Source organism: Mangifera indica, chromosome 11, assembly GCF_011075055.1.
Source record: "Mangifera indica cultivar Alphonso chromosome 11, CATAS_Mindica_2.1, whole genome shotgun sequence".
Taxonomy (NCBI): domain Eukaryota; kingdom Viridiplantae; phylum Streptophyta; class Magnoliopsida; order Sapindales; family Anacardiaceae; genus Mangifera; species Mangifera indica.
The window spans coordinates 1,658,883-1,681,302 of NC_058147.1; the positions used below are offsets into that span (position 1 = coordinate 1,658,883).

Below are 22,420 nucleotides of genomic sequence, written 5' to 3' on the forward strand. Positions count from 1 at the left end.
TCATTTGTGTAAGTTGGATTCGGGTATCAGGAAGTTTGGTCTTTTAGACACAGTTCATCATACTATTTAACCATTATCTCAAACGACATGAGATTAATAGAAAGGATAATAAATGGGATCTATAATCCTTGAAGTTTGGAAATAGAAAAGGATAAGTTAGAATTGGTTATCTTGATAGGTTATGACTCACTTTTCCTGATAGATTAGAGAGAAAAGAGAGACATTGGAGCCTGATAAAGGGGGGATAAAAGAGCTTGACAAATTTCTTAACGGGAGAGATGGATTAACAGATATCTACATAGATTAGACATATGGAAGATTATAAAGACGAGATAAAAAGAGACATTAAGACATGAATGATAGAAGATAAAAAAATCTTTACAGATTCTTGGAGTTAGTAATCTTAAAAGATTAGTTATTGATTTATCTTGGTAGATGTACTTGAATAAAAATTGATATACTGAGATGGTTATTTTCATATATTAGAATTCAATTATGTTGACTGACAGATGAAACACAATGTAGAGCTAAAATTCACTTATCTTGATTGATAGATAAAAGATACAAATTGAATTCTGAAAACCTAATAGATGAGAGATAAAAGATATTAGACAGATTGATATTCACTTATCTTGATAAATAGATAAAACATATTAATTGTAAAGTCTAAGAGTTTGATAGATGAAAGATAAAAACTCTAATATAGATTTGTATTCACTGATCTTGACAGATAGATAAAAAGGTATATGAGAGTCTGAAACTCTAATAGATAGAAGATAATAGATTTTAATAAACTGTAATTCAATTATCTTAATAAATAAATAAAAAGATATATATGAGAGTTTGAAGACCTAATAAATGAGAGTAGAACTCAATTATTTGTATATATAAATAAAAAGACACATACGAGGGCTTAGAAACCTAATAGGGGAGAGATAAAAAGAGTTTATACAGGTTGTTAGAGATAAGAAATATTGGTTATCTTAGATATTGAAGATAACAAAGAGAGAGAGAGAGAGATTGAAAGAGGAGGAAAAGAAACATGATAGAATGAAGATGAGAAAGACATATTTGAGATGATATATAGGGATGAGAATGAAAGATTACAAAGTACCATTGAAGATAATTTTTCTTGAAATTTTAAATCTTATTATTAACCATTAGTTTTTTAAGATTCACTAATTCTTTTAGACTTTCCACTTGGAACAATTGTGATTTCTCAAGGCAATTAAATAACATGTCCACCCTTGAACTTTTAAAAAGCTAAATTTTCACTTACCATTAATTTCTTATTAAACCTTGTTGGAAGATTTAAAGCATGTCAATTTAGTGAATTTGAATTCTATAAAATTAAATTTAGTGTACTCAACTTCGATTTTATGATGAAAGCAATATAAATATGATACAAGGTGTTGATGTTAGTCATTTTCACGACCCTATTTGTTATATTTTCTATACTTTTGGCTTTTTTGGAGGAGAAGAAAGAAAAATTCTTCTTTGAAATAATAATGCATTAACTATTGGAGGGGAGGCAGTTTTTGAACATTTATATAGGTATCAACTACCAATATCTCCCTCTAATTGCCCTTGGCAGTTAATATAAGAATCTAGGTCAAGTCAACTCATTATAGGTGAATCTAGACCCAATAAACCTGTTAAGTTTTACTGAAAATGATTGTTTTGCTCTTTTATTAAAATGACATAATTATCATTAACACTTAATATAAATATTAAATTACCAATATATCCTCATAAGTTTTAAAATTTATCATTAAGACTCATAAAAATTAACCAATTTTAAAATATTATATTTTGGAAAGCTCTTTAGTAATGTAATCATCATTTTTGAAACTATTGTGAGTATATTAAAATTTTGAAAACACCCCCAACTTCTTTTCCCAAAAAATTTTCTATTCTTGGCTTTTTCACTTTATAAAATTCATTAACAGAAGTGGATAATAGATGATAGTTTGATTTTTTTAAAACTTAAATGATGAGAATGTGTTGTTTTAACAAACCTCAGGTGGGAAATAGTCCTCAGGTCATGAATTCCTCATAAAGTTTGGAGCTGTTAAATAACTTAGATTTGGATTTCAACTAGATTGAAAACAAACAGGGCAAATTGTTCCTGGGCCCCTTTATTTTTTTAAGGTTTTTTTATTCCCTCAAGCAATACATTTTTCTCTTCCAAACATATTTTTGTCTAATTATGCCACTAGAAATAAGTTAATATATATGATACATCTTTGATACATTCAAAATACTCTATTTGAGTTTTGAAATGACAAGGTATTAGGATTTACTAATAACAAAGAGTTTAGGTAAGATTTTTGTCCCTTAAAAGGATAAATAGAAATGTGTTAATAATAATAATAATATATTATACACTATTAACAAATATAAATTCAGTTATAAATACTAATGTATTATCATATAATCAAATTATTTTAAATTAAATATAAAATAATATCTAATTATTAATATTAAATAATAATAATCTTGTATTAATAAAGAGTAGTTTCATACTAGGTTAGGAAAGTAAATTCATACTAGGATAAGGCTCCTCATTTATTAAAATTAAAAAAGAGAGAGAGAGAGAGAGAGAGTTATGACATATTAAAATAAAAAGACAAATAAAAAAAAGAAAAGTTGGATTCAAATATCCTCATAAATCAGAGACAAGAGATAATAAGTTAAATTAAATTATTTAATTATCTTAAGAGATTAGAAATAAAAGATGTTAAATTGAGATTTAAGTTTTGACTTATCCTGATAGATGAAGTTATTCAGTTATCCTGAAAGATTGGAATAAAATGTTGAGACAATTATTTGGATGAATTGAAATCACTTATCATATAGAGATAAAGGACACACATGAGACTGTAGGATCCTGACAGAGTGAAGATAAAAGATATTAGATAGATGGAAATTCATTTATTTTAATATACAGATAGAAGATAAATAGGAGAGTCTAAAATCTTGATAGATGAAAGATAAATAATTTTAATAGAAAGATAAAAGACACATGAAAGTCTGAAATCCTGATAGATGAAATACAAATGATCTTACCCTGATAAATCGGAAATTAGTTATCTTGATAGATGGACAAAAGACACATATAAGACTAAAGACATGATGACGAGAGTAGAGTCTGGAAACCTGATGATATATGAAAGTCTGGAAACCTGATCCTTAGAGATAAGAAATTCTAGTTATCTTATAGACTAAAGATGAGAGAGATAGACGTTGAAGAAAGATGAAGAAACATGGTAGAATGAAGATGAGAAGGACAAATTGAAGATGACAGTATAGATATGAGGAAGAAGCATTGTTCCTGAACTTCCCTTCTTACATTTTATTATTAACTTTTTAGATCTTCCACTTAGAACAATTGTGATTTCTCAGGGCAATAAAATATCATTTTAAAAGAGAAAAAAAATCTAAAGTCAAGTTGCATGCCATGTGTAACAAATGTTTATATAAACTTACTGCATAATATATCCATATACGAGCGAGGAAGTGATGTACATGGCACAACAAAGCCCAGAAAAAGCCATGAGGCTTCGTGGCCTTGACACAACTTTGTATATATATATATATATATATATAGGTTTTACTTCAGGTGGACACTTCAGTTTATTTACATACGATCTATATATAAAATAATATAAATATGTATATATATAAAAGCATGGCAGCCAGTAGCTTAGATGTCTTGTTTTCAGAGAGTCCAGTTTCAAACTTTCACGTGCACCATGGAGTCTGAAACACATCCCATCCTGCTCCATCCAGCAGGTGGCCAGCAGGTGGCCCTGGCTCTCCAAGCATAGGATAATCAATGGACATCGCCGCTTCTGCCCATATGGATTCATCAAACACTGGCAAGTTCACGTTCAAATTCTCCCAGAATCCATCCATTCCCTGCTCATTCTGCCCAACTTTATAATCATTTTCTGCCAAATTCGAATGAGACTCGACGCTCATCATCGAGTTGTTGTTGTTGTTGTACACCTGTGTTGCATCGTTCATTGTGGGAATTGGGGTACTTGGTGAGCGGTTGATGCCTGAACCATGAATGACTTGAGGTGGGTTTGGCATTTGGGGAACTTGGGAAGTGGCAGGAGCCGTTGGATATTGAGAATTGACGCTCAACTCTGGCAGATTGAGCTTGGCATCTGGGCCATAAAGCTTGCGAGCAGCAGCATCATAAGCCACGGCAGCTTCATGCGACGTGTCAAATGTGCCGAGCCAAAGACGAGCACCCCGATTGGGCTCACGAATTTCAGCCACCCATTTGCCCCAAGTTCTCTGACGAACACCTTTATAAGTGCATAGAGCATTCTCTGGACCTCCCTTCCCTCTCATGCATCCTTTCCTTGAACTCGCCTGTGCAGGCTTTTTGAGCTGCTTTTTCTCTGCAAAACTATCATCCATTAGTGCTTTTGACATTATTACAACAGAGGACTCTGAAAACTAGGAAGGTTTGGTGATGATTAGTACATCGCCTCCAAGAGGTGGGCGGTATTTATACATGAAACAGGGGAGATAACAGCTTGAATGCAGTAATAGGGCACACAGGAATGCATTCGAAACGTGTCCTTACATTGTGGGTTTGAGCTGCTACCTGTCATGAAAAACCAGTTCAATCGTGTCAGCAACAGGACTCATTTGAATATACACTTGGCTTGCATGGTTGTCCTTACAGAAGCTCAGGTGGCAAACACAGAAGATAAAAATGGAAGCTCTGCTTTCCTTCTACTTATCTGAAAATAGGAACATTGGGACAAACGGTTGGGGATAGGAACATGAAGATGCAGGCGTCTCTAAAACCAGCACAGAACAATTAGCAAGCCTGCTTTGATACGGGCGTCTTCCCAAACTTAAAATATGGCATGTGATTCATGCACTTACTGGAACCATTTCCAACACTTCCAACAATGATCCTCTTGCTGTGAATCTTCCTGAGTTACTATGCTTATTATTTTCCAACTCCAAATTTAGAAGATTTCATTATCTTCTACCATATTTATAAAAATAAAAATGGCAAATGCCCATTAACAATTATGGGGGGACTCTAGCCACATTTGACTCGAATGAACCAAACTTGAACTTGTTTGCCTTATTAATGATATCATTCACCAATACTATTTAACCATTTGATAGCAATGTTCACTCCATTAGCAATTCTTTTTTCAACAACATTATTTACCAATTCAGACAAACTCAAGTTTGAACTAAACATTATCAGGCCAATTGTTGTTTAGGTTTGACTTGAATCACTTAATCAAAAGTAGTAAGTAAACAATCCCAACCATTAGTATCTTGATTCACAATAGAACAATCTAATGAGAAAATAGTGTAGAAATTTTAATAATCTAACTGAGAATGTAATGAATTCCTTGTGTTTCCCTAGCAATAATCTTTTTAGACTTCTAAGATAACAACAAAAATATAAATAATCAGAAAATTGTCTGAAATCAATGGAAGAATTCATAGAATGGTTGCCAGAACCTCACCGCTTTCACTGCCAGTTCACCCAGGTTGAACGTGCCAGGGCTTCCAACTTTATTTAAACAGGGAAATTTTCTTTCAATTCAAGAAATATTTATAAATATTTTAAGCATTTGAAGAAAAAGCAAAACATCATGCTCAACACCTTTCACTGTAAAATCTAAAAGGTTTCCAAATATTTTCGGAAATCAGACTCAAACCTATCTACTGTTAATCCATCTCTTGTCATCTGCTCACACACCCAAATCTAGAGCGGTAGGCAAGGCAACCATAATGCAAAAAATTCTATTAGATTCAAATCAGTTTTCAAGTGTCCAGTAATATGAAAATTACAAGACATTTGCAAGCATGATTTAAAACACCTTAATTTTATGTACACTTTCTGAATTCTAATAGAAGGTCAAAACTTTGACACCGATGAGTCCCAGTTTGCACTCTAAAACTTTAGAGTGGTAACAAGCTTAATATGGATTGAAGTGCTCGTGCACTCTAGGTAAAGCATTGATAAGATTCACAAGGAAACTTCAACAGACCACAGCAAGTTAAAAACTTTTACTACACCAATACTCTCATGGAGACATATAGTTCCTATGCTTCATTGGAATCTCAGCATTTTCTTAAGGCAGCCCTAATCTCCTTCAACATCTCATCTATCCTGATGCCTTTCCTGCAAAAAGAATAAATACAAAACCAACACTGTAAAACTGGTGACTGATACAGCACACATGCATTTTATTTTCAATAGCTACATCATCTGGAGTTAGGCATAAATTTGCTAGATTATTGTCAATACATACTCCTAAAAGGGAATATAAGTTCAATTTGAATAACTTCCTTTTGAAGCAAAACCAAACAACCGCAACACCAAAAATAAACTTACAGGACACTAACACCAACAACAGCAAGGGGGCGTGGATAGTCTTCAATAGCTTTTTCCCTTTTATCTTTGTTTGCTGTACCAGAAGAAAATATATTTTCTTTGCTACTTTCAGTTGACAATGATTGTACCGCATCCTCAGAGCTTGTTTCTGGTTCAGAAGTTACCTTATCACTTCCAATTTTCAGAATTTCATCAGTCAAAGATGAAAGACTATCTTTCACCTGAAACAGCAATCAATAATCTCTTATCATCATATATATAAGAAACAAGATTGATAAGATCAGGAAATTCATATAAACTCAACAACACTACTAAGGATCAAAAAAATTGAAAGAGAAACCCAGAGCCACATACCTCAGGGAGGTCAATCTTGTTGAGCACCACGATATATGGACGTTCTAGGTAATCAGGATTGTACATCCGTAATTCCTACATAAATAACAAATTCAATATTTTGAGAACAGCAGAAAATTTGAAATAATCAGGATTGAAGATGGACCAAACAATTCCATGATGATCTATATGATGCAGCACAGTATTTCCAACTGTTAGGAAACACTTAAATTCACAGCAGATACACCAAGAATTGCCTGGTCAACAATAGCATAAAACTGTCTCATATGCAATTAATTACAAATTTCCAAGGAAATTTTGCGGACATGTAAAATAGTTGTAAACCTATGAGATATTGATATCAGGCACCCTAGCTCAAAAGGCAAATCATTAAGAACAACAGCTTTTGTAGGTAAGTAAATAAGGCCAAGGGTCTTTACTAAAGGTGGGGACCCACTTTGTAAACTAAATCCCTCAACAAAAGTTGATTGCTTGGTGTCAAATGACATTTCTTAATGAAACGATGTCTAACTACGCGAAGATATAAAGACATCAAAATATAAACTTGGACTCGATCAGCCACTGTATTTCTAATACATGACACTAATTCAATCAATTCAACCCTATATGTTCAATAGGAAAATAGAATCCATAAAATAAAACATTGAGAAAATAAATAGATGTAAGGAAAAAATCATGTGATTTAAGGAAATTACTTCTTTGACAGTTCTGTAGTCATCCACAGGGTTCTCAGCAGCTGCATCAACAACGTGGACCAATAGGCGAGTTCTCCTCAGGTGCCTCAAAAAATTCCGACCAAGACCCTGAAGGAGAAGGATGACAAGGTTTCACTTATTGTAACTAAGAGTTTCAGAATGAACAATCAAATGAGATTAAATTAGATAATACCTTTCCCAGATGAGCACCTTCTATGAGACCAGGCAAATCTGCTAATGTTGCTTCAGATGAAAATCTCCCTGCACCTAAAGTAGGGTCACCATCAAGGCGCCCGAGGTTTGGCATCAATGTTGTAAAAGGATAGTTGGCAATATCAGGTTTTGCATCTGTTATAGCTGCCAAGAGTGTGGATTTTCCAGCGTTTGGAAGTCCCTGCAAAAGCAAGTAAATTTAGTCCCTAAAAATCATAATTTACCTTTCACCACTATTTTTATCAATGAAAAATTATACAAAAAGCTACCCAGTTCTCCTACACGTCTCAAGTTATTTCTTTATTCTTCCAATTAAAAAAATTGACTGAGATTATCGAACACAGGGAAAAAAAAAAAGCTAGAGGACCAAGCTCTTGAGCTCAATCCAAGGCAGTAATCTAAACCACTCAAACAGTAAGCTTCTATATGATCCATTTACCATAAGTATAGAGTCAAAAATAGTCACTAGGTTACACTGTTCTTCTTATCAAGTATGTAGACACAAAACAATATGGTCGTTACTCTGCAGCCCAAGGCTGCTGACTAATTGAGAGTGTAACTGTGAGCAAATGTCTCAGACTCAACCTAAAAGGTACAGACCAAATCATGATGAAATATAAAGTATAAATGTTTGTTGCTTCAGAATTGAATATGAGCAACCATCTCCACTTTCACCCCAGAAAATTTCACAGCCAAATACTTAACAATAGATATAGATTCTCTCTATGCATAATGTAAAGCTTGTTTAGAAGAATATAAAGGAGTACTTACCACTAAACCAACATCAGCAACAACCCGTAAAATCAACTCCAAACTAACCTCCTCCCCAGGCCGACCATGAATTAAAACCTGAAATAGATATAAAAAATATATATTTACTATTTCTTTTAGTACCAGAAAAATGTAAGTATTGACTAACCACACATTATATTTTTAATGCATCTACCAATATTGAAGTGTTAGATTTCTTTTCGAGTTAGTCCTTCAATAAAAGCAGATCTACAGAGGAGGGCCCCCATTGATGTGAAACATATGCAATGGTAAAGGAAACTGCATGATTTATTGACTGTAAATATTGAAAAGTTTGCATACTCAAACGAGGCATATGTAGATGAATAAAAGATAGGCTGATTAATGTATCATTTCCCTAGCTAGGAAAGATTTGATGTATTTAGTATAGATTTGTGCTTGCAACTGAAAATAAAAATAAAAATGAAATTGAGAATTTACGCTACTAAAAGGAGTTTCATCCTAATATAGAATCAAACTACTAAACAAAGAAAATATGAGCACCAACTCTACCTTATCACTATCATCTCTCAACACGTTTGTGGTTAAAGCCATCATCTTTTTCCTTCTATGCTCTGGCATCTCTAACAAGCTAATCTGAAACAAATCAACAAAATCAAAACAAAACTAGATATCAGATTGAATATGTGAGTCAAACTGTGTGTTAAAGAAAGGATATTTTAAACAAAACAAGGGCTCCAATCTAATGAATTATCTCATGCATATTCTAGAAATCTTTCAAACCATATCAATTTTATGGAAGAATATCTACTTAAACATTTTATAAATTTTGAATAAAAGTCTTACCCCTCCTTGTCCGCCCCTCGCAACAAGTACTTCATCACCTGGATGTGCTAGATCAGCCAACAACTTCCCTCGCTTATGCTTTACAACTGTACCTGTCACAACAATACATACAATACAATGAGAGTACATATGGAATCATCCATAACATTCTTATCATTTACTTCCCTGCAGACAAGTTATGAGATATTATCCGGAAAGGCAACTACAATATATAACAATGAGTGAAACGCACAAACCTATAGGCACAGGAATTCGCAATGCTGGGGCAGCAAGTCCATCGTGTAATTGGGAATATAAAACACCCATGGAAGAAACATTTCCGCCACGTTTTGCATTGTAGCGGCTTTTCTTATGAAACTCCAACAATGTGTCTTTTCCCTCATCAGCATAAATGATTACATCCGCTCCAGGTCCACCCATAGGAAGGATAAGTGACCCATCAAAATCTCTCTTATATGAGCTTTTCTTTCTTGTTTTTCCCTTGGCCTGGTTTCCTTGTGATTTTTCCGCAGTATGGTTGGGCAAACTAAGGATCGCACCGTGTCCCCCATCTCCTGAACGAACGGTGATGAATACCTGATCAAAATACTTGTGTGGTTCCCTAATGAATGTAGCGGGACTTCTCGAAGAAGATTCTTTGGTGCTAGTGAGCCGGCAGTTGACTGTATAATATCTCAAGTTCTCAGAATTGACTCTCTGTCGACTAAACCTATAAATAAGGCATGAAGTGAAAACGCCTTAAAAATTACAACAATAAACCCAAACTCGAGAAAAATTTTATTTGTTTCATCGAAATTTCCAATTTAATCGTTTGAAAAGAGAAAAGAGTGAAGTGAAATTTTGCGAGGAACAATTGAAGACAATACCTTCTAGGAATAAAACGATGGAAGAATGTTTTTTCATTATAACAGTGTAGACATAGATACGAAGATGAGGGTAAAGTAGCCATTGAGAGCATTATCTTCTCCTGCGCTAAAACGAGACAGAGGGAGACACAAAGAGATACTCGTTTAGGCGGGACTGTTAGATATTTCAGGCCCGAGTCCATAAATAGCCTTTTTAATGCCAAGCTCGCCCAGATATTTCAGGTCCGAATGCATATGATTTAGAAGCTATGACGTTTCTAAGCCCAAAATCCTGCAGGCTTTAAAGCTCAAAATTTGTGATGACCCATATAGCATGAACTTACTCAACGGGTGGATTTGAAGCTCGGCTAGAAGCCAAGACAGTTAACTAGAATCAAGCTCGGATTGATATTGACCGGTTAGTAGACAGTGGTACTGGAGAAGAAGACAAGTGATTGAAGAAGAAATAGAATTACAAGAAAAGAAAAAGAAAATTTGCCTGAGAGATGAGTTTGGATGTCACAATATCAATGAGCCCATTAACTTCAAATGAATTGAACATATGGGTCAGTATTCATGTTGCACTTTCAGCCTTCACGGTTCATGAATTAATCTTAGTAGTAAGCCTTTTATTGTAATAAAGGTGGATTGTAGCCAACTTGGCTCAAACTCAGCTCAATAATCAATTTGAACTTGACGAACCTGAATCAAAGGAAATCAATTTGTTGAGCTCAAGATAAATGCCGATGTCAAAGTTCGTCACACCAATAACTCTTTTTTTGTTTTATGTTCTTCCCTGACTCTTTTTCTTTTCAAATGTTACTGTTTATCCACTTGCATTGACCATTCTTTTCTGATATTATAGTACTTGTATTAGCTATTATAGATTCAAACTGAGTTTAAACTGACACTCACTTTGGTTTAACTCAATTAAAATCCACCCCTAGATATCAAATTTTGAGGTAGTTCATCCCCCTACAATGACTAGATGATTGCTTCGGTTGGATAGGCCTCGAATCCACGGCGATACTATTTGAAGTTCAAATATCACCATTTCATCAATTGCACACTACTACATAAGTATTATATGTGAATATATTTAACAACCACCCAGTCACTTTCTGTGCCCCGAGAAAATGTTACAGACAATTTTCTTTATTATTTTAGTGGAACTGAAGTCAGATACATAATCTTTAACTTTGAACGTGGGTTCTGTCAAAGCAAGAACTGACATTAAATTACAAATTAATCTGAATTCCTAACGAGGAAACCAAGCGAAAATATACAAGCCACACCTTTGATCGACCAAAGCACTAAAACAACCAATCTGCTGCAGAGTTAAACAAACTCTACTTTCCTTCTGGCCAATCATGAGAAGAAGCATACCTCCACAGGCCGCAGCAACAAACAAGGACATGAGATAGCCAGCCCCACAATTTTCCAATTAGGCACAAATGATACTGTCTATCCATGACCATATTTTACAACAAAAGCAAATCTGCAACAGGACAAGAACCTTCATCGTACCTAGCCAGCAAAGCTCATGTACTTCAACCATTCAGCTTTTGAGAAAGTCCTTCAGAGAGAAAGGAGGAAACCCATCCTGCAAAATCAGAAATCAAGAGACTAAAGCATTCACTTGATGCTACATCAACTTTATGTCATAACACTGCTAACTCAATCGAGATAAAATGTCCACAGCAGGCTTTCATTCTACAAAGATATTATCTTTACTTAACATTCTTTCCAGATGAGCTTATGTGTGGCATCAACCACGAGGAATACACAGAGAGAGATAAAATACAAAGGAACTGATTGTCCAAGACAACTGAAGAGAAAACCTGTAAAGAAACTACTAAAAATGAACAAGATACCAGCAAAAATGAGCTGATATAAGCAGTCTACAAACATTTTAATACCTTGCCAAGCTCTTGACTTAAACACTGTCTGACTGCTGTTGTCTGTTGTATGAGTCTCTCCATTGCTGCATAGCTTTGACGGTTTGCTTGTGCTGACATTACACAGAAGTTAAAAGGAAAGAGTATATTAAATTATTGATATAATATACCTAAACAATAATTTGAGGAATGTGACACCTTAGCAAGATTAATAGGTACTTGTACGGTCAAAGACTACAAATAACATTTTTTATGTAAGAAGATACTCATATGCAACATTTCTATGCAATGTAGATAAATATCCGAAATGCAGAAGAAGAATAACTCAGGAAACAAACCAAGAATTGCCTGGTTCAAACTATCTGCAACATGCTGCCGATATTCCAAACTAAGCAAATGAAACATTGGGGATTTCTCTGGTTCTTCATAAGCAAGCAGAGCCAAAAAATCCTAGAGGAAAAAGTAATCTGTTTTCATTTCCCAATAAAAAGAAAAGCAAGAAAAGGAAAACAAATTCAATAAACATCTATCAGAAAATTTGCATCAAGAAGATGCATACTTCCAGCTTTTCAACATATTTTTGAACCTCCCCAAAAGGGGTCAACTTGGTTTGTGCAAATTCCAAAGCTTCTGTGCTGCCACAGGCATTAAAGGAAAATTAGAATGGGAACTGTCTGACTTAAAAAAATAACTTCTCCAAATATCATTGTAATTTACTCACCACTTCCTAGAACAGACAAGCTCAACAAAATGTAGGCTGAGAAGATCAAAATGCAAGTCCTTATTTTTCTCCAGTAAGTCGTCTGCCAGTTCTTCTGTCAATTCAACAGCCTTGAGTGCATTTCCCTCTAATGCAAAGTGAAGAATACCTGGGAGTAAATAATGCAATTAGCCAACGGAAACCATCAAGTAATCAACTGAATCTATGAAGAACTGTTATGAGAACTCAGAGTAGCATCATAACATACAAAGAAAACTACAAGCAATATATATCCATCTCACTGCATAATAGCAAATGAGAAAAAGACAATAACATATCGATCAATAAATATTAATATACTGATGCAGTGGATAAACCCATTCTTGTTTGTTCTACATTCTCTGCCCTTTAAGTTATGTCCTACCAAAATAGATTAGCATATATTGCTACTTAATTGGACTAGTAAAATTCAGCAGTCTGTTAAACTAAAGTACCCTGAGCATATGCAGCCTATTAGTGAACTAAACAATGCATGAGACATATTTCAGAGTAAATGGCCAAGATGCTAATATGCATGTACCACACCAACACACAACTTTACCCACTTTAACATCTATTAATCCTATCATCCTTAAGAGAATTTATAATTTTAGGAATTCACCCATGCATTTAATATATATACAATTCAAATGGCACTGAATATGAGAGAAGCATAAATTTCACCTACGTTTCCTTGTCTCCATGTCCTCAAGACAATCAGCAGGCAGCTTCATCCCAGTACAGGAAATGAATGAATCCACAGTTTCTTTATAGCAATTATGGACAAGATAAGACAGGACAATGTTGTGGATGTCATTGTCATTGATGGCCTGTAAGAGACAAAGGAAGACAAAGCTCAGATGTTAAAAAGAAATAAGCACGCTGCAATACAGAGTGCATATACTAGCATTTTTTTTGTGCCATTCTGGTGATTCGTCATTACTCATGGTGATAAACAAATATACCAAAGATGCAAAACTATATTTCTAGAGTTGAAAATGAGATCTTTGGGGAAGCTTAAGTCAGTGATAGAACCAAAAATGCTGTAAAAGTTCCCAAAAACATTTAGGTTGAGTTTCAATTTTCACAGAAGATGAAGTCTATAGTATAATGACTTGGCCACTGCCCAACAATCCTAAAACTTTTAACTCAATTTTATGAAAATCGTTCTTTTTCATTGATTTAGGAGCATACTTAGTCTCATTTAAATACAACAATAGCTAACCTACAGGCCTCTCCCCGCTTTCTCGCCCTGGAAGTACTCACCTAATGTATATCATAAACACTACCTTCAGAATATAATTTAACCAAATCATGTTAAAATCAAACTCATTTAGTTTCCAAAGCTGATATGCTTTATATAATTAACATAAAAACAACAGGTGCCTAGAATCACAATTAAAAAAAGTAACCAGAACTAACTCAACCGCACTATCTCAACAAGTAATGTTATGTACACTCATAATGAGTAATTATTTGGGTAGCAACGATTGTGTCACAATGTTATTAGTTGATTTTAAATTTAGAATAAAGTAGCACCATAAATGGATGACAAAAACGGTACTTATTGTAAATGCAAATAGCATTACTCCACTTCCACGATTACTAGGTTCTACTTTCATGAAGAATGATACATAAACCGTATTAGAAGCAAAATCATAAACCCAGAACTAGGGTTTCAATCATTAGCAAAAACAAAACCCACATATTTAACATCAATAAAATCGAACAACTGTAACTAGCACGTGTACAAGTATATACAAAATGTAACATAACACAATCATTAATCCTCGCAATTTCATTTCTTGCAGTAAAACAGAACCCAGATATAAGATTAAAAACGTACAATATTTTCGTAGTGACGAGGATCGACGTCCATGATCTAGCGGACAATCTAACGAATGTCGGTAGGTCCGAAAATATAATCGATTGATTAGTTGTGTGGGCGTGGCTGCGGTGAGTCGTGAACGGATTAACTCAATAGCTTTAAACGAGAAGAGGATCGAGAATAATGGAGGTTTGGATATATTGCGCGCAGGTAGCAGAATGGGACAGGCAGAAATCCGATCGCCAACAGCTAACGTCTCCGTTGCGCTTCCACACGTGCCTTCCGCTTTCCTTCCTTGCTGTCCATATATGCGTATTATTGATGATGATGCTGATGATAATCGAGGAACACTTTTTGGATTTGATCATGTAATCGCAAATAGGCTAAAAGTTTGTGCCCCACCCAAGTTTTACGTAATCTCAAAAACACACTTGTAACATCTTTAGATTAACTTTTGCCAAAATTTTCAGTTATAAGTAATAATAAAATTTTATCTATTATATTACAAAATATATAAAATGATATCATTTTTCCTCTAAAGTTTTAAAAATTGATATTTTACCCAATATTGAAATTTTTAAAAAATGACATTTTACCCCCATCAACTCATAGGTTTTGTTCTTTTTGGTGATAGCGATAGTGACTACAATGATTCTCCTCCTTTCTCTCTCTGTTACCACTGACACTATCTCATAACAAATGAATAAGCACTAGTGTGACAAATCAAAAATAAAAAAGTTATCGTTATATTTTTCTCCTTTCTCCTTTAGATTTACCATGTTTTTTGTCGAATTAACTCCAAACGAAGCATCTGTCGTGTGATTCATCTTTGTCTAAAGTTGAATTAATGGAAAATGAAGTTATTGCTTGAGAAGTTGAGGTTTCATTAACCGATGCTAGAGAAGTCAAATTCTTTCTCTTTGATTCATCAGATCAATGTCTCTTCCTTTATCATGAGATATCATTGACAATGGCAAAGAAAGAAAGCAGGAGAATGGTGGTAGCCGTAATTGCCATTGTTATCATTGTCACTGGAAAGAAGAGAATCTAAGGATTGTAAGGGTGAAATGTTATTTTTTTAAAATTAAAAGGTTGAGTTGAAATGCATATTTCAAAATCTACTAGGGATACAAAAAATTATATTTTTTAAATAAATAATAAAATAATAAATTTACTCTTATTTATAATTAAAATTTTAATAAAAATTAATTTATTAATAAATATTTAATTTTTTAAATTATCACAAACATAATTTTAAGATTCGATTAAAATTTTGATAAGAAGTACTCATTTGGCCTTGTAAATAGAAAATTAATATTTACCTATTTATCTATTTTTTAATAGAAACGCGGCCCAATAAATGAAATACGGCCTGACGATTAATTGTCATTACTGACGTACAAAGCAATACATCTACCAAATTTTATGACTTCTACATGTATCACCTGTCATGCATATGATTTGGATTCAAAGCAAGCCATTCCAGCTTGAATTTTAAACTGAAATCAAATCAATTGGGTTCCAATGAAGTATCAAACTCTTTTCATAAAATAAATTAAATTCAAATTAATATAAATATTTAAATTTGAGTCGATTCATATCAAATTCATCAAAACGGCGAGACCCTTTCTTCATAAAGAACAAACCAAAGTTGCATGGAAAAGTATGACTGTCTGGTCTTTTCGAGAACATGGGAACAGTGCTATGCGGGCTGGAACATTCGCAGTCACAGCCCATCCTCCGCGACCTAACTTGTCTGGACACTGGCATTTATACCCAATTGATCCAATCTCCCAATCAAAAGCCCCCAAATCACCCTCCCCCTCTGTCTAATTGCAACCAATGAATTATCTACCTTCTCTTCTTCTTCTTCTTCTTCTTTTGTCCTCCATCTCTCTCCATTCTTGTTCGCACATCAACCAGCTCTTCGAAGCTTGGTGTCAGCACCATGGCAAAACTTATTCATCACACCAAGAAAAGCAGCGCAGGCTCGAAGTCTTTCAAGACAACTATTATTTTATCAAACAACACAACGACATGGCTAATTCGTCTTTTACACTTTCTCTTAATGCCTTTGCTGATCTTGCTCACCACGAGTTCCAACTATCTCGTTTAGGTCTCTCTGCTTCCGCAGTTAAACTCGACCGGAGAAACGTTCGAGAACCTGATTCCTTAGATGAGGAGATTCCTGCTTCGGTAGATTGGAGAAAGAAAGGAGCAGTAACACAAGTTGAAGATCAAGGCAGATGTGGTATGCTAATCTTCACTATAGATTCTAGATAATCTTATGAGGTGGGGGCTAATATGTCAGCTTGTTTAATTTACTGAAACCCTAAGATCTGATTCTATTTTCGTTTGGATGTTTGAACTGTTCTTTCTTCGTTAGTGATCAGTTGAAGACCATTTCGGATTTGCTATCTCTAATCTGAAAATTGCAGATTATATTATACGTTTCCATACACTTGAGGAATATATATATTTTTCTTCGTATTGCCTAGGTGCTTGTTGGGCATTTGCTGCAACTGGAGCTGTAGAAGGGATAAATAAGATTGTGACTAGCTCTCTTGTCAGCCTCTCTGAACAAGAGTTGATTGATTGTGATACAACTTATAATGATGGATGTGGGGGTGGACTCATGGACTATGCATATCAGTTTATCATAGATAACCATGGAATTGACACTGAGGATGACTACCCGTTTCAAGGCCAGGGAGGGAAATGCAAGAAGCAGAAGGTAATAGTTCAATCTTCTCCCGCACCTGTATCTATCAGAATATTCTTCTCTTTAGCCTGATTCTCTTCTCCTTTGCTTTTTTTTTTCTAGTCATTACTTAGATTATGTTGCATATATAATGCTTGGATGTTTCTTCGATAAGGTATTTTCATGTTCTTCGATTCATTTATGTGGCAGTTGAAAAGGCATGTTGTGACGATTGATGGTTACAAAGACATCCCGGCAAATAACGAGAAACTGCTACTGCAAGCCGTTGCAACTCAGCCTGTGAGTGTAGGCATATGTGGTAGTGAGAGAGCATTCCAGTTCTACTCCAAGGTCGGTCCCAATGTTCAGTCTTATTGATATTAGATTTCCGTTAATCAGCCTTCAATATGATTAATTATAAGTGTTTCGACTGCTTCTGTGGTAGGGGATTTTCACTGGGCCATGTTCGACTTCTCTGGATCATGCTGTATTAATAGTAGGATATGGCTCAGAAAATGGTGTGGATTATTGGATTGTAAAGAATTCCTGGGGTACAAATTGGGGAATGAACGGTTATATTCACATGCTACGCAACTCTGGCAACTCTCAAGGTCTTTGTGGTATCAACATGCTAGCTTCATACCCGACTAAGACCAGCCCAAATCCACCACCCCCACCTTCTCCAGGCCCTACTATGTGTGATCTTTTTACTTACTGTTCCCAAGGAGAAACTTGCTGTTGTACGTGGAGATTGCTAGGAATATGCCTCAAGTGGAAATGTTGCGACTTGGATTCTGGTGTCTGTTGTAAGGACCATAATCTATGTTGCCCATCTAATTATCCCATATGTGATACGGAAAGGAAGAAATGCTATAAGGTCAGTATAGAATTCTATTCTTTCGGCTCTTTCCATTCTTTACGTTTTGAATGGAGAAAATAGTCTTCTAAGTAGCATTTTCATAAGTTCAGAATTTTGTTTCATAGAACAAAAAGCTCTCTAAGTACAAAGCAGAAGTTATGTATTCCAGAGACCCTTGTTATTTAACTTTGACGCTTATAGAATTTGATATCTATATCCAAAGCTTTGTACTTGAAAATTTTATTTAGTCTGCTTACCTGTTTTGCTGCTCTGGTCTCATAAACAGCAATCTTATGTCTGCAGAGTGCTGGGAATGTCACTGGAGCAACATTTGAGACAAGAGATGCTTCCAGGAAGTTTGGCGGTTGGAACACCTTGATCGACGCATTGTTTTTGTAAAGTCCCTTCAACGCTGATTGGTGAATAATTTTATATACTGTTGTCTGTAGTAGTATGCCCTGTTCTATCCCTGATCAAACATGAGAACCGTAGATAGCTTAAAATTGATATTTTTGTTCAATTACACACCCATTTTGTTTGATTATTGGGCTGGTAAGCTGGTCTTGGGTGTGAAATTTTCATAGGATGATACTATTAATTTCTCTGCAAAAGGGTGAACTCAGGAGAACCAGTACAAAAATAGAATTTGCTGTAATGTCATTTTTTCCTAAGGCATGTAAGTATCTTTTGGCCCATATCTAACGGTTGCACTCCACGTACCGGCGTAAGCACAGATATCTTTTTCTCTGACCTAATATTGAACACATGGGTCACTAGGGAAAGATATTTGATGCACATTAAAATGTACAGCATTGTTAAGAAGTTTTAATTAGCCAATTCAAATTAAGCAATTTTGACAATGTATTACTTAAGCAAACGTGTGTTGTGCTAGCCTGCAAACAATTGATTTGGACCTCTAACTGATTTTTCATCAGTCCTTTTTACAGGCTACATATCATGTAAAGAAAAATCAAACTTAAAAGTGGGTAAAGAAAGAAGAATCCACCATGCTTGCTACAACAGAAAGAAAGCACACATTTCCAGGAAAGGAACCCTTCCCCATAAAATTTCCATCAATAAATTAGTTTACTATAATCATGAACACAAACTAAGAATTGGCTTGGCACCTCATAGCTCAGCCATCATGACAAGATTGCACAAAATATTCATATGGTTCATGTATCATTATACACAAACGGTACTTTCTGTGCATATTCAAGGCAACAGAGCAGCAAGACAAGAGTAAGCAAGTAAATACCTATCAGCTTGAAGAAGGAAACACATCTTTAACAGCTGAAGCAGCAGTCAAGTAATTAAGGGTGTTCCTTAAAGTTTCCTTCTCTCTCTTAAGCCTGGCCGCTGTATCTTCCAATTCAAGCAAGGCTTGCTGCTCTCTAGGCGCAACTTCAAAAGTGCTTCCAACAAAAAACGAAAACGGCGTCGGAAATATATTCCTCCGCAGATCCACAACCTCTTTTTCAGCCTTGCCGTTCAATCGATTCGACAAGCGAATCACATCCTTCATATAACCCTCCACATCATTGGCCAACGCGTCCACGTCCTCCTCACCAGACGGTCTGTCCTCCAGCCACGTCACCCCCGCAACAAGATACGGCTTTGTACGGACAATACTCCTAACACGAAATCTTTCCTGCCCTTTGCAAATGAGAAAGAACCGATCGTCAACGAGTTGTTCGTGTTTGACGATTTCGCCAACACAGCCAACCTCGGCGGTTCCCGAAACGGCGTCGGAGAAGATGACACCGAAGCGTAGGTCGGTTTGGAGGAGAGTATGCATCATAATGCGGTAACAAAACTCGAAGATCTGAAGAGGGAGAATGGCTCCAGGTAAGAGGACAAGTGGAAGCGGGAAAAGCGGGAGCTCAACAACGTCGTCAGATTTTGGTGGGTTGGTGGGGTGATGCTTTTCAGGGAAAGAAGAAGCTGAGCAACGTAGAAAATTGGGTCTTCTAACGAAGCGAAAAAGAGTTAAAGAAGAATCAGAGAAAAAACTGAAAGATTTAGGGTTTAATGTGGAGTTAGGGTTTAAAGAACGTTGGTGGTGAGAGTGAGCTGGGAAAGAGGAAGTTGGAGAAGGTATAAGTTGAGATAGGGCCATTTCACTGTAATTTGGTGTTTTCAGGTATTCGTGGTTTCATTGCCTGCAAAATCAAAACAGAGAAATATGTAATAATATTACAAGTGAAAATCTGGTAAAACTGGAGATTGATTTGCTTGGTTTTATTGAGAAATGGGGTGGTTCATAAGAAGAGTTGCAAAGGAACCGGGGTGGGTTCCATTTGTGCTGTAAGTGGCCAAAATTTATAATTTTATTGTCTTATTAATAATATATCAATATTCAACATATTAATGATATATTAATATTAAAATTTTAATTTATTTAATATAATAATTATGTCTTAATTAATATATATATAAAGTTTTCTCTATTTAATATAATCAGTTTTATTTTAAATATATAAATAGATTTTCTCGAAAAAATTATTTGTCAATATTATTATGATGGTTGTAAATCGTAATGCATTATCAAGAGGTACGGCTGAAGACAGACTACTAAACAAAGAAAGTTAATGCACTCGACGAGGCCCATGTTCAATAGAGAGCTACCATGACGACTTGGGCTTTAGATTATTTATAGGAGAGCATGGGCTTTACCAATTCAAGAACTGAAGATTTAGGAACAATAAAATTCATTGAAAACTAGTCTGATGTTCGATCTAGGTTTTAAATTTGAATTCAAATGAAATAAATAGAGTTTGAATTAAGAAGTAGACTCATTTTTATAGACGAGTTGATAATTTTATTTAAATATTAAGTTTGAATTAGTTCAGATTAAATTAAAAATAAATTATTTTAGAGTTAAAATCAAGCATCAGTTTGTAGAGTTAGACTCAAACTGAAATGACTCAATTTTAGAAGCGGACTCTGCTCAGTTTGACTAAATTTGAATTTATTTAGGTCAAAGCAAAGAAGCACAAAAATGCAAAGAAGAGAGAGTTTCGGTGTTTACGAAATATTTTAGGGGGCATTTAAAAATTTTATTAAATAATGATTAAACGGCATTATTTTGACAATTACTTAACATCACTCAAATCAAGTCACAAGTTAAATTCGAATCAAATCGAGCTATCACTCAGAGCATAAGCCAAACCTAATCCAACTTTTTTTAACTCGAGTTTGATTCAATTTCAGAAACAAAACAAACTTCTCAACTCATTGAATTGAAGGTAAACGAGTCTAAGCCAACGTCTTACACATTGTAACGCCAAGTTTGGTTAATGATATTACGAAATTAATTGCAGTCGGTTGCCTGAGACTGGGATGTGAAAGCCATGCCAACCTTCGTGTTACCGAAAGAAAGCAGATTTCTGGAGAGGATTCTTGGCGCTGATAAGAAAGAGGAGCTGCAAATAGCTATTGCAAAGCATGCAACACCGCCATGATTGGTGGAGGAGTTAACATGCATGAGCCTCATCATCAAGCTCAATTTGGTTATGGATGTAATGTTTTCGAATTTCTTTCAGCTTTTTTCCTGTTGAAGTGGAGTGAGATCACTCTACTATATCATGTTTTTCTTTCTTTCCAATGTTCAGCTGAGAAAAGCTTTATTAATCTCTTTAACCCAAGCTCAGTTTTTTGGATATTTAGAATTGAGTTTTCTCAAGGTCACCAACCTACAAAGCTAAATATCCTTTAGGATTAGGTTTTAATTATTGTTTAACATTATTGAACGATTTGTAATTTCAGTTGGATCAGATTCGGATTGCTGCACAATCTTGAATGCACCGATTTTGAGTTTAAAAAATTTCAATTTGAGTTTGATTAAGATCGATATCTAATATTATTATATCGAAACTCAATTTGTCAATAATTTTATATTCCTTTTCTTTTTTTTTTTAATATTTCTTTTGGGATTGAATAATTCTTCTTCTGTGGTATTATTTTTTCCTTTTTTTCTTATAATTCTTCACTCTTCTTCTTCAACGCTATTGTTGAGCGTATGCCAATTGAGCGAGTCAAGTTGGATCTCAATGATTATTCTACGTTTAGATTAATTCTTGTTGAGGATTGGTTGGGCTTGAATACACAAACAAGTTCTTTATTTCCATCTAGAAGGGCTAGTTGATTCGCTCCATGGGCTGGAACGAGGCCCAACTGTTTCACTTGGTTGGGTTGGGCTGAAAATGGCCACTCGATTTCTCAGGTCCATTAATCAATTCACTAAAAATCATAAACGTTGTATATTCTTTTCTAGAAGCTTCTCACTTTCGTCTTAAGCC

The 22,420-nt window shown here is 34.9% G+C and overlaps 5 protein-coding genes across 6 annotated transcripts; 1 reads left to right on the forward strand and 4 right to left on the reverse strand.

Annotated features, from left to right (window-relative positions):
* Window positions 1-3,474: 3,474 nt before the first annotated feature.
* Window positions 3,475-5,359, reverse strand: LOC123228882 (dehydration-responsive element-binding protein 2D-like). The gene is made up of 2 exons (XM_044654373.1): window positions 4,625-5,359; window positions 3,475-4,415 (listed from the first exon to the last, which is right to left on the reverse strand). The coding sequence occupies exons 1-2, from the start codon at window positions 4,629-4,631 to the stop codon at window positions 3,745-3,747; spliced, it is 678 nt and encodes a 225-aa protein (XP_044510308.1). The 5' UTR covers window positions 4,632-5,359; the 3' UTR covers window positions 3,475-3,744.
* A 423-nt stretch (window positions 5,360-5,782) lies between these two features.
* LOC123228879 (probable GTP-binding protein OBGC2) lies at window positions 5,783-10,312 on the reverse strand. Its single transcript, XM_044654369.1, has 10 exons — window positions 10,116-10,312; window positions 9,486-9,958; window positions 9,250-9,341; window positions 8,956-9,039; window positions 8,425-8,502; window positions 7,634-7,834; window positions 7,441-7,548; window positions 6,746-6,820; window positions 6,392-6,612; window positions 5,783-6,178 (listed from the first exon to the last, which is right to left on the reverse strand). Exons 1-10 carry the CDS (start codon window positions 10,295-10,297, stop codon window positions 6,118-6,120), a joined length of 1,575 nt encoding a protein of 524 aa, XP_044510304.1. The 5' UTR covers window positions 10,298-10,312; the 3' UTR covers window positions 5,783-6,117.
* A 919-nt stretch (window positions 10,313-11,231) lies between these two features.
* LOC123228883 (glucose-induced degradation protein 8 homolog) lies at window positions 11,232-14,952 on the reverse strand. 2 transcript variants are annotated; one of them, XM_044654375.1, is made up of 7 exons: window positions 14,578-14,945; window positions 13,420-13,561; window positions 12,714-12,861; window positions 12,552-12,627; window positions 12,331-12,442; window positions 12,014-12,105; window positions 11,232-11,697 (listed from the first exon to the last, which is right to left on the reverse strand). In XM_044654375.1, the coding sequence occupies exons 1-7, from the start codon at window positions 14,608-14,610 to the stop codon at window positions 11,653-11,655; spliced, it is 648 nt and encodes a 215-aa protein (XP_044510310.1). In that variant the 5' UTR covers window positions 14,611-14,945; the 3' UTR covers window positions 11,232-11,652. The 2 variants fall into 2 exon arrangements, with proteins under 2 accessions (XP_044510310.1, XP_044510309.1); XM_044654374.1 differs by lacking the exon at window positions 11,232-11,697 and adding an exon at window positions 11,722-11,935 and having other exon boundaries at window positions 14,578-14,952.
* Window positions 14,953-16,236: 1,284 nt separating this feature from the next.
* Window positions 16,237-18,816, forward strand: LOC123228888 (zingipain-2-like). Its single transcript, XM_044654381.1, has 5 exons — window positions 16,237-16,810; window positions 17,058-17,293; window positions 17,471-17,611; window positions 17,706-18,137; window positions 18,423-18,816. The coding sequence occupies exons 1-5, from the start codon at window positions 16,402-16,404 to the stop codon at window positions 18,516-18,518; spliced, it is 1,314 nt and encodes a 437-aa protein (XP_044510316.1). The 5' UTR covers window positions 16,237-16,401; the 3' UTR covers window positions 18,519-18,816.
* Window positions 18,688-20,429, reverse strand: LOC123228892 (lon protease-like). Its single transcript, XM_044654385.1, has 2 exons — window positions 19,378-20,429; window positions 18,688-18,870 (listed from the first exon to the last, which is right to left on the reverse strand). Exon 1 carries the CDS (start codon window positions 20,236-20,238, stop codon window positions 19,381-19,383), a length of 858 nt encoding a protein of 285 aa, XP_044510320.1. The 5' UTR covers window positions 20,239-20,429; the 3' UTR covers window positions 18,688-18,870; window positions 19,378-19,380.
* Between the last annotated feature and the right edge of the window lie 1,991 nt (window positions 20,430-22,420).